An 11,515-nucleotide genomic window follows, 5' to 3' on the forward strand; every position below is an offset into this window, starting at 1 on the left:
CTCATCGTATCTACTCTTTGCTAACATGTATCTAGACAGTGTCTAGATAATATTATTTAGCATTGTCTATCACACTTGCTGAGACAGTGTCTAGTTCTAACAGGTTATGAGCCCTGGGCTCTAACTTAAAAGCCCAGACCAACGAAGCCAACACAAACCTCATACGCTCCTCACTGCAGGTCAAAATTTTAAATTCTAAAACTCCTCATAATTTGTTGTCTCGTGACCATGGGAAAATACAATTACATTACAGAACTATCTGGCACAGATGATATCCCTCTTCGCACCACGCTGTTACTTTGGCCCTGCAAGGCAATGGTCTACATCAGGAAATCAACACATTACTTAATGATGACTTAATGATGGCTGAGCACGTACTCACAATGGATCAAGAACAAATAAGCCAGAAATCATTAAGAACAGTATCTCTTAAATAAATTAGATCCAAATTCTTATGTTTGACTTAAGGGTTGCTTGACAAGCGCTGTTTGCCAAACACGATCCATTGATTTCAGTAAGATCCAAAGTAGTGGCTAAGAGGGATTATGGAGGGTATTAAAACAAATTCAGGGCTAAAAAAGCAGAGGAAAAGTAGCACGAAAGCACAATTAAAATTGCAGCGCAACATGCCGGTGTAAAAAGGATAGTAATTCGAGCATGCGAGAGTGACGGTGAGACATTATATGAAGGAAATGAGGAAAAAGCACTAGTCGGCAGTTGGGCAACTTGAATGATAGCAGGCGAAATTCGAATATGAGCCATGAGCCATGGATGTACATCTGTCATGAATGAGTGAGCACCATAAATGATAAATAAATAAAATAAAATTACACTCAGCGGAAAGTGAGGAGGTCAGCATACTCTTCATCAAAGTCTTCATTTTGGGTGTCCGCAAGCACACCATCCGTCTTCGATCGTCCAGCGTGAGTCGTTGCCTTCATGTATTGTTGAGCTTGTTCAATTATGGTTTTCATCTTGTCAGCGGGAACATGATTGATGGCGGTCAAGAACATTCAGGTGTCATATCCCCAGAGTGGCTCCGAAAAAGTCTCGTTCTCGCTGATGACAGTGATCCATTTGGTTTCTGCAGCTGATGCCTTACCCTTCCGTGAAGGCTTCTTCTTGCCCTTAGAGGTGGTGGTCTTGATCTCAAAAGTCATCTCTTTATTCGCAAGAAGAACAAGGGCATGTTTAACCTGCTGAAGTTATCAGAAGAATGTGTGAATTCAACAAAAAAAAATACCGCTGCTGCAGAGAGAGAAAGTGCAGTTTGGAGAACCGGCTCCTTGCTGTTGAGCTCTGGGACTGGTACACGTCCTTGGGTGTAGTTGAGGTGCGCCGCGAAAGTCTGCAGGATGAATGTCGACTGCCACATTCCTGACCATTCCTAGACACACATAGACATCAGCAAAAATCACACCAAATGACGACACATACCTTCTTGTTGTCGGAGTCAACATCCCCAAAGAGAAACTTGTTGTCCGCAAGCCAAAAATCTGCGAATCCGACACGGTTATCCTCAGATTCATAGAGCGGGTCAGCTGCCATGAGACTCGTGATCATCATGATGGCAGCGGAACCAAATCCACTGCGCCATTCACTCAAGCGTTGCTTAGCCTACATTAGATAGAGTGTCAGCTACAAACATGCTGTATCGGTGAGACTTACCATGTAATAGACAGCGTCTCCTGGGACAATCGAGTGATCAATGAGTGTCAGGTTTTTCGCATAGACAGTTTTCCACACATATTGCAGTAACATATCTCCGTATTATACGAGTGGACGGATGTGCATAATATCCCGTATGATACGGGCCAGCGGACCATGGGCCGAGGGTAGATATATCCTCGACTGTGACGGATGGGCCGGGAGTGTTATTATTCCCGATGGAGACGGGTGGGCCCAGGTGGGGAATATGTAAAGTAGATGGGTGGGCCGATGGACATGAATTTTCAATAGACGGATCGGCCGAGGTAGTTGGATATTATGTAGATGGGTGTACCAAGGTAGATATGTATCAAATAGCCGGGTATATCAAGGGTGCTTGTTATCACATAGACAGGTGGGCCCAGATATATATCATATTAGATGGGTGGGCCGACGAATTAATATTATTTTGTAGACGGGTGGTGTCACGAGTTCCAAATACAAATCATTATTCTTTTCTAAATACTCGTAAGACACCCGTTAAGCGCCCGTCACAAGCGCCTGTTGTTAGCGCTCAGCCAGCGTCTGTACCTATAACCTTTCCAAACCCTAACCCGAACTTCTCTATTCCATTAGCGCCTACTACTTCTATATCCGACATCCCTGATTTTGACTTCCTTACTCAAGCAATCAAGTCACGTGACTCTAGAACCTTCGAGAACCCTTGCACAGCCATCACACGTTCCATGACATCATAGTGTAGTTATATTTAGAACATTGTACGATTCCCTTTTCTATTTAATGATTGGCTAGTTAGTTCAGATTCAGATTCAGTCTCCGCTTCAATATATGTATATAGGTAGCTCATTGTAGTCAGTAGTTCTTCAGTTCAAACCTCTTTGTATTAGCTTACTGCTAGCAATCCTAAGACGTCCCTGCTATCCTTGTTTGAGTCCTAGTCTCTGCCCCTGCGTTAATTCGTTATAAGGGTTGTGACAGGTGGGCCGAGGGAGTGGTAAAAGATGTATTATATACAGGTGGGCCGACGGGAGACATATATTGCATAGATGGGTAGGCCGATGTGGGGGTATATAAGATAGACGGGTGGGCCCAGGAGAATGATAATTGTAGACATGATGGAGCTCAGCTAGTTGTATATCATCCAAATCAAAGGAGGTGATTATTCAAAGTCATCTAATGATGTGGTATGGCACGGAGCTTTGCAAAGGGGTGAAGTGGAAACTCGAGCGAAGTGTACCGAGTTCCAAGACCCGGGTCTCGACAAACAAATATGTGATGTCCAGCACACTTCCGATCATCTGGTATCTCATTGAGCAATGGATGATAATAGATCTTTGAAAGCCAACATCATCCAAGCCTACCAAATGCCAAATGCCAAGTTCCGACCACCGAAAATTGAGTGAAGTGTACCAATATCTGAGCCCCAACTATCGAATCCCGAAAATCGACCATCGAGTCCCGACTATCGAGTCCCGACTACCAAGTCATGAAACCCGACGCCTGACCATTGAATCCCGACAATCAAGTATCGAGTCCCGACCAACGAGTCCCGTATATCGAGTCCCGACCATCGAGACCCGAGACCCGATGCCCGAGACCCGAGACCCGACGCCCAAGACCCGAGACCCGAGATTCGAGACAAGTTCCAACTATGGTGTCCCGGGTATCAAAATCGAGTGAAGTGTACCGAGATCCGAGGCCCGGGTCTCGACAAACGAGTATCTGACATCCAACAGACTTCCAATCATGTGGTATTTCATTGAGCAATAGATGATAAGAGAAATAGATCTTTGAAAGCTCAGATCATCCAAGGCTCCCTTATCTGATCCTCTCAATCTCCACCCCCTTTAACACCAAAGTGCGGACATTCAGGATTCAGCTTCTGATCTCACAAGATCAATTCAATCATGGATGTTTCTTCCACTTCCGATGATGAAATAACCCTCTTGCGCACTTGGGCCCTGACTGTCACTCATGTGGCATGTGATTATACGGAACAGAAATTCAATGCAGAGAAGACAGGAGGAGACCCAGTTATACCTTCTCCAAACCTAGACACTGATCTGGTGATGGCTTGTGATCAATTGGTTGATCGGCTCATAAAGGCATATAAAAATCCCAGTGAGTCTTCCTGCAGATTCGGAAAATTCGTTTTATCAGTCAAATTGCTTCATCACAGTTCAGATGCCGATTGATATTGCAAGATATAGCAAATTGATCTCCCCAAAGGACACGGGGCGTAATGAAGAGAGAGAGGAAAAGTTGCTTGAGAGGTGTCCTCCTGGCCATGAGGGCACAAAGTTGATCGACATACCCGCAACAATTCTTGATGCATCCGGTGCCATCATCGCATGGTACCTCCCAGACGCCTTGACCGATGCCACCCAGGTGTGTTATATATATTGTGACTGGATGGATATTGAACATCAAATGGTACGTACAGAATGAAATTTGGGCGGCCTCGGATTTGCTAGCTCCCATGCTCGAACAAAGCATAAAGCTCGATGGGATTTGGCGGACTAATCAACAGTGGTTCACACCAAGCTCGGAAAATGATGTCCTAACTCCCGGATGCGTTAATTTATTTTTGGCATGGTTTCAGCAGGGGCACGAGGTAGGATCTGATGAGATGGTGATCTCGGTAGTTAAACTCACCAATCCCATAGAATCAGTCCGATCCGGAGGTATCTGCATCATTGAAGGGACCATCCTCCGAGAACATCCTCAAAGCCATTGCGAGGCCAGCAGCCATTGCCACAGCGGCACTCAGGGTGATGCATCCTGAGCAGTACTGGGCAGGGTTGCAAGCCTTTGCGAGCCTCGGAGAAAAGGCACGAAGCAAGGAACTGCCGAAGATGTCAGAGACTCTCCAGTACTGGGCAACGGTGTTTAACAGCCTCACCGTCATATGCAATCGGGAAACCCCGAATCATCGAGACCCCTCATCGATTTCCGAATGCTTCGATATTCTCACTAGCGTGGGGAATTATTCTAATGCTCGGATGAGTATGCCAAGCCTGCAGCTGGAGTTAAGGTACGATCCGGGGTGCATGATTGCATTTTCGGGAAGGATTGTCAGACATGCGGTTCATGCAGTGGAAGGGGATTGGATTGCCTGGGCATGGTATATGAGGGATGCTGTTCATGTTTATGCTGGGATTCCGTCGTGTGGATGGGCAAGGTTGGATTGGAAGAAGTAGAAAGGTAGTTACCCGTGTTAGTACCCACCTTCAAATACATGATACTAGATGTCAGGCACTCCATACTCAACATTCGGGTTTCGGGTCTTGATAGTCGGGACTCGATATTCGATTTCACCGACTACCGAGTACCGGGTTTCGGGTTTCGGTACACGGTACCCGGTACTCGGTGATTCAAGAAAACAACTCCCAAAATTGATGAGTGTCATGTTTTGAGTGTCGAATCTCGGGCTTCGGGCTTCGGGCTTCGTGTTTCGGGTCTCGATAATAGGGACTCGATACTCAATGGTCGGCACTCACATCTCGGGCTTCGGGAGTCAATTGTCGGGACTCGGGTTTCAAGACTCGGTAGTTGGGACTCGATAGTGCGGATTCGGGTTTCAAGACTCGGTACCCGGTACTCGGGTTTCGGTACTCGGTGATTCAAGAAAGTGTCGTGGTGTTTGGAGTTTTGATTTGTTTCGTGTTGAATCTCGGGCTTCGGGCTGCTTGGGTTTTGGGTCTCGATATTGGGGACTCGATACTCGATGGTCGGCACTCAAATCTCGGGCTTCGGGAGTCGATTGTCAGGACTCGGGTTTCAAGACTCGATTGTCGGGACTCGATGGTTGGGACTCGATGGTTGGGACTTGATAGTCGGGCTGTGGGACTCGATTGTCAGGACTCGGTGGGGACTCAAAACTCGCAACTCATAGCAATGTTCGAGTTTCAAGTCTCGTCTCGAATCTTGGGCTTCGGGACTGGATATCCGGGACTCTATGTTTGGGACTCAATATTTGGAACTCAAGATATCTGGATCTCGATGCTCGATATTTGGTATGCAGGACTCAGCATATAGCAATAGGTCAGATATTCGAAAGTCAGTATGTAATTTTCAGTACTTATTTCATCATGTACAGAATTTAGACTTCAACATTCTGAACTGAAGGACTAGAACTACTCTGGTCCCCTTGGGTTCAATTTGGTTAGGACGGCGGTGTACATCTGAATCTCTGCCATCTTTTCACGGATGCCAGCTTGTTGATCCTCAATCACTGTCAGGAGGCGTTCCCTCATCCACCTCAGTGCCTTCAGCGTTGCAAGTGAGCTTTCATCCACCTGCTCGGGAACAACAAGACGTTCGTCCTCAACGCCAGACTAGAAAGGATTAGTCATCACTCAAGGAAATTCTGTAAAAGTCTTACTAGCCAATGCTGGTAGTGACAGACACAATTAGCAAATACCTGATCCCATGGCCATAATTCGTTCGGGATGGCAGTTGATCCGGTCCACCATGGAGTACCATAGGTGGATACAATGCGGGAGGGATCCCCCAGATCTGCAACGTCTTGAAACTGGCATAGGTGGGATGAAAAGAGTGTGGTCCGGAACCATGTTCCAGGTGAGCTTGGAATCAACTGAGGAATATGAGCAACCGGGCTCTGGAACAACTGAAATGATGTTCCTTGCAGCTGAGTACTGCAGGATGGGAGTCACAAAAGTCTGTTGGAAATGTCAGCATTGACCACCACAGTCATCAGCCTCTTACAGCTATCTCCCATTGCAGCCCGGCTTTAAAGTGCGTGATCCGAGTAGCAGATGGCTCCTGGGTGTGGGCAGCCTCCATCTGATATTGAGAGATGGACGCTCGGATGCGAGATGCAGCCATTGACATTGTAGCTGCAATATCTGCCTGAGTGAGTGTGAGGGGTCGGAACCCATTGCCTGGAAGTCTGAGAATTAGAAGGGGATGTTGGGGGAGTATGCAATACAGACATGGTTAATGCAGGATTATGAAGCTGGAAATGACAATGACAATGGCAGTTGGTTCGGAGGTCAAGATATGAGCCACTGGTTGATTGATAAAAATTTTCAAACTCCGACATGGGTCGACCCGGCCAATTCCCGGGACTAAAATGTTTGGGTCAAAGTAGCTGTTTCATATCGTTGGCAAAAAAATTTCATTCATCTCGAGCATCTATAAACCCGGTCTTCAGGTCTTGAAATGCTGCCTGGGCATCCTGTGCCAGCAATGAATACATTTGGGATTGCCTTCCCGAGTAGCATGCATGACCCGGAAGGTGTTTCACCAATGATTCGCGCATCCTGTCACCCCATTGGGTTGCTTTCCACAAGAAAAAGTTACATGTCCAATCCATCTCCAATTGGACCAACATCATTTCTTCCTTCCATCGATCCCGTAGTGCCTTTGCCCGGAGCCAATGAACTCGGTAAACTTCGGATGACTCCGTCAGCTGAGTGCGGGACACATCAAGCATGCCCGAACTCACATTCCTCATTCCACGAGTGATCGGGACCCCCCAAGGTCGACTTCGACTGACCAGAACCAAGCGAGGGACTCGTTTCGCTGACCTCGGGCATTTGGATCGCCGACGGCAGTGCTGATTTTGAGTTGCTCTCGAAGCAGGGGTTTGTATTTCTGAACCTGGTCTTGCCCTGGCTCCAGTTGCATCATTTGCTTCCTCGTCTTCATATATATACTGGCATGGAGGGACACTGCCTGCTGCACCGACGTCACCTGGGACCAAGCTCGAGTTTTCAGGGCCTGGGATTTGGCTTGCCTAACTGTTGTTCGAAACAGAATCGCCTTGTTGCACAAGTGAATTCGGAGGTTGTGAAGGGAGTCATTGGCCTGCCCTTCACGAAGAGACATCTCCAGCGGAATGAGATCGTCTGCCATACAGCGTCTGCATCGATCTACCCCGAGGTTTGATGGCAATGGGATTACAGTGAGCTCAGGGGAGTTTGCCCATGTGTCAGATGTCTCGGTGAAGTCTGCCAAGTCATCATCGAGATCATCAAGAATGTCCAAGTACAAGTCTTCAGGATCATCATCTGCATCAAATCCCTCTCCGAGATGCGTAATAGCAGACCGAGTGAATCCATCTATCTGGCCTTGGAGACGATCGCGTTGCCGGGCGATGTCTAACTTCTGTGTCTCGGTAGTTCTTCTACCAATTCCTTCGGACCTCGATGAGCAATGCGATTTGAGCCTCTTCAATCGCCAACCCCATTGATATCCATGTCGCCACAGACCTGCGAGCAGGTGCTGCATTTCGGGCATTACCCTCCTCTAGTAGCCTAAGCTCGATCTCCTTTTTGCTCGGTGCTGAATGCAAAATTAATTCAGACTTTGATGGAGACAAAGTCAACTAACCCTTCTTGATATTAATCTCATATACATCCATAGCCGCAGGATTATTTATTCTGCTGGACTGAGCGATCCTCTCGCTGGCTAGCCACTCTGTCTTTGAATCGCCGGGTGCTGCTTCATTGAGTATGTCGAAAGCCTTTTCACTTTCGGCAATGCCATTCTTCGCCTGCTTGTATTTTCGGCAAAGGGTCCTTTTCATGCGGATCATCTTGCAGAAATTGGAATCATTCATCTGATAATCGAGACATTCCTTTCGATGCGGGGATGACATTCCCCGAGCAGCAGGGGAAATCAGGTTGAGACGTGACCATAGGGTCTCCATGATCTCTCCATCAATCCGACCGATGCCTTCGATAAAATTCGACGCATATCGGACATAGCAGCTGTCCTGATGTCCGTGGATGTGCCACAACCCGATTCCGGGAATGATGGTCAATTCCGGAACCATTTCGAGAAATCGGCTTCGATCCACCCGAACCCGAAAGTGCTTGTTGTATTGACAGTTGATATCATAGAAGGTGACCGCCCTGGTGATGCCTTCCATGTTGTGCCGGGCAGCCTCACAAAGGGCATAGTCCATGTTCATTTGTCTGCGAATGATGCATGGTTAACTCGTGAATATCGAATGGCTGGGTCGGCTTGCCTTTCGCCTTTCTGAAAATCTACCATCGAGTGAGGAACAAAGCAACCGTGTCTCGCACAGGCTACTCCCCCGATACCCGTGGATTCCAGCTTGTGCCGAGCCGCATTTGCTTGATTTACTGCCCGGTGATTGTTGCAGCTTGATTTTTCTAAAGTGTCGGCAGCCTCTGCAAGATGCGTGTTATACCTGTCCTTTCCCACCATGAATCCCAACCCATCTGACAGCCAAACTTCATCAAATGGCTTCATGGGATGCAGGTGTTCAGCTTTGAAATTTCCATCCATAACAAATGACCGGGTGTATTTCCACCTTGGAGTTGTTATTATTGCTGAGGTGACTTCGGTATCGAGGAAGACTCACTCATCAAGTGATTCATCCCCTGAGAAGGACACATTAATCCCAGGCTGAGGACATGCCGGGCAAAATAATGCGAGATCTCCTGCATTTCGGGCTGTCGGAACAATGGCCGAAGCCATGCCATTTCATCGTCTTCAACTGCCTCCACTGTCGGGCGACTCTCATGAGCTCTCGGTATCGGTCCTTGCCCCATGCCTTGTCAATATAATGTCCTTTAGATGAGAGAGACATGGCATTACCGGTACAAGGTGTGGAAACATCCTCGAGGTCATTCGCCGGAGCTTGCTGTAATAGTTTCATGCCGAGGTCCCACATTCAAGGTTGTCCAGTAGAAAATCATCGAGAACCCTGACGGTGAATAAAGTCTTCGGCTTGTTAAATGAAGCGGGGAAAAATCCATGTCGAACATTTGAAGGTCTGGACTCATGGCATTGGACAATCGCAGCATCGAACCCGGAGGCGATGAAACTCCGGACTTGTCAATGACGACCATGGTGTTTCCTTCGGCTGGAACTCGGGTCCCGACACAGATGGTAGATCTCAGGCTCAAGCTGGTCTTCCAGTTCGTCTTCTTCGAACAAGTCCCACCTATCCGTAAGTACCGGACATTGTTTGCCCTCATGACGAGGTGTATGACGAGTCCGACTGAGCGAGACAACTTGCTCAAAGAATTGACCATTCCATTGACTGATCCAATGGAAGGGATTGCAAAGATGTTGACTTCTGCAACAGCCAGTGCAATTAGAGTGGCTCCCCAAGACAATCTTGACATTTGTAGACCCCATCCTGGTCGCAGACGACGCATCTCCTATCTTCTGGTGGAGCTTCTCGATCCAGGAGGTGATGCAGATATGATTTCTGCCTTGGCAGCCATTGCCTGTAGTCATTCTGACTCTGGTTGTTATACTTAGCTATCATTTGAATTGCAATGCAACATTTTACATGAACTTGCCATGGTTTTTGGGAGTTGCAAAGGCTCAAATGAGCCTTGGTCTTGCTCGTAAGTATTGTCAGGAATGTCTTCCCAAAGAGGTGGTGCCTCAACAGGCCGAAGTGTTGGTGATTCTGGGGGAGAGCTAGGCATGGACCTGTGCACGTCTTTTTGTGCTTGCTTGACCCAAATTTTCCTACCTCTGCTTCCCCTTGCTTCTACCCTCTTTGCAGTGGGGTGCATTACCTATCTTCATGTTATTCTAAGGCCACGAGCTCAGGTGAATAAATTGTTATTGCAAATTTATGCGGGCTTGATGCGTCATTACAAATTCATTTCCAATAATGGAATTGCGTCCACTATGGGTCGATTAACCAACTGTTAGGCTTTGCTCAAAGTTGAACTTGTCACCGTTATACTTCCACCTTGCTCATCCTCAGCCCTTTCTGCAATCTCATTCACAATGGCAAGATCAGGTCATTCCACTCAGTTGACTTCCACTTCTGGAAGACATAGGGCGCTCAACCACAGACACAGAAGCTCACGGATAACGAAATTTCGGAGTTGAAGAACTACCTTCCTGAGTGGACTTCGGCGAAAAGGATTGAGAAGAGGGCAGTTTTCACTGCCATAGCTAGGGCTGCCAGGCTATTTGCTCCCAAGGTCGACCAAGCACAATGGAAGAAGAGGAAGCAGGTGATTCATCCTTGCTTCATTCAAAACTAAAATTTAACACTTATTCTTCCATGAACTCTCAGATGTACAAGACATGGTTGTTCAACAACCAGAAAAAGAAGGAGAGGAAGGACATGATAAAGTATGGGAGGAAATGGACTCCTAGGCAGGTGATCTACCAGCAGAAACGGGAGGAGGTGCTGAAGAGGATTGAGGACGAGTCCGGGGCAAAGCCAGGAGGTCCCGGTATGTTCAAGCATTATCAGGCGGCTGTAAAAAGAGTCATGGCTGAATTGTCCGATGATGAGTTGGAGAAGGCGAAAGACACGGCTGAAGAATGGTCCAGCAACTTTCCTCCTCCCGAGATACAAGCACAAGTGGCTCGTAAGAAGGGACCGCGTATATGGAGCACTTTTCGAAGGAGATGTGGAGGCAATGCGGGATGAGAGTGTTTGTGATGTCGGCATGGAAGAATGAACAGGGAGAGGTGCTGTTCGGGATGTAAGTCAATTTTGTCATCAGATCATCGCAGATCTTCGATCTCAATACATTTCATGCAGGCACGATGATAACGAGGCATTAGGAGATGGGGAAAGTTTCATGAAGACGAAGGACTGGGAGGACATCGAGCCAGTTTGGCAGGAGTACGCGCAGGAACAATTCGGTGAGTGTTTGATCTCTGGCTACTGGAATGAATTGGTTGATCTTTGTCATGATAGGTGCTGGGGCACGAGATGGTGGGCGACAGGTGAATGGAGGTCGAAAGAGAATCAGGAAGCCTGCTTTCGAACTCGAAATTGATGGGGATGGGATGCCGGTGCTTCCTGACATCACCGAGACGAAACTGAGGAGAAGAAAGCCATCGTCAGAGCATTTCTCACATCGCA

The 11,515-nt window shown here is 47.5% G+C and overlaps 4 protein-coding genes across 4 annotated transcripts; 2 read left to right on the forward strand and 2 right to left on the reverse strand.

The window, feature by feature from the left end:
* Positions 1-1,013: 1,013 nt before the first annotated feature.
* DFJ58DRAFT_739437 (uncharacterized protein) lies at positions 1,014-1,761 on the reverse strand (the record flags this gene model as incomplete). Its single annotated transcript, XM_041387041.1, has 4 exons — positions 1,014-1,196; positions 1,244-1,387; positions 1,438-1,617; positions 1,669-1,761. The coding sequence occupies 4 exons, from the start codon at positions 1,759-1,761 to the stop codon at positions 1,014-1,016; spliced, it is 600 nt and encodes a 199-aa protein (XP_041234719.1).
* Positions 1,762-3,575: 1,814 nt separating this feature from the next.
* On the forward strand, positions 3,576-5,041 carry DFJ58DRAFT_850212 (uncharacterized protein; the record flags this gene model as incomplete). The annotated part of the gene is made up of 6 exons (XM_041393749.1): positions 3,576-3,789; positions 3,848-4,056; positions 4,112-4,282; positions 4,335-4,702; positions 4,765-4,872; positions 4,924-5,041. The coding sequence occupies 6 exons, from the start codon at positions 3,576-3,578 to the stop codon at positions 5,039-5,041; spliced, it is 1,188 nt and encodes a 395-aa protein (XP_041234720.1).
* Positions 5,042-5,764: 723 nt separating this feature from the next.
* On the reverse strand, positions 5,765-8,602 carry DFJ58DRAFT_751551 (uncharacterized protein; the record flags this gene model as incomplete). Its single annotated transcript, XM_041387776.1, has 7 exons — positions 5,765-6,005; positions 6,053-6,202; positions 6,240-6,350; positions 6,397-6,572; positions 7,221-7,800; positions 7,838-7,977; positions 8,026-8,602. The coding sequence occupies 7 exons, from the start codon at positions 8,600-8,602 to the stop codon at positions 5,805-5,807; spliced, it is 1,935 nt and encodes a 644-aa protein (XP_041234721.1). The 3' UTR covers positions 5,765-5,804.
* A 2,109-nt stretch (positions 8,603-10,711) lies between these two features.
* Positions 10,712-11,074, forward strand: DFJ58DRAFT_673327 (uncharacterized protein; the record flags this gene model as incomplete). The annotated part of the gene is made up of 1 exon (XM_041383055.1): positions 10,712-11,074. One exon carries the CDS (start codon positions 10,712-10,714, stop codon positions 11,072-11,074), a length of 363 nt encoding a protein of 120 aa, XP_041234722.1.
* Positions 11,075-11,515: the final 441 nt, after the last annotated feature.

Source organism: Suillus subalutaceus (genome assembly GCF_016647625.1).
Source record: "Suillus subalutaceus strain FC151 chromosome Unknown DFJ58scaffold_695, whole genome shotgun sequence".
In the NCBI taxonomy this organism is placed as follows: domain Eukaryota; kingdom Fungi; phylum Basidiomycota; class Agaricomycetes; order Boletales; family Suillaceae; genus Suillus; species Suillus subalutaceus.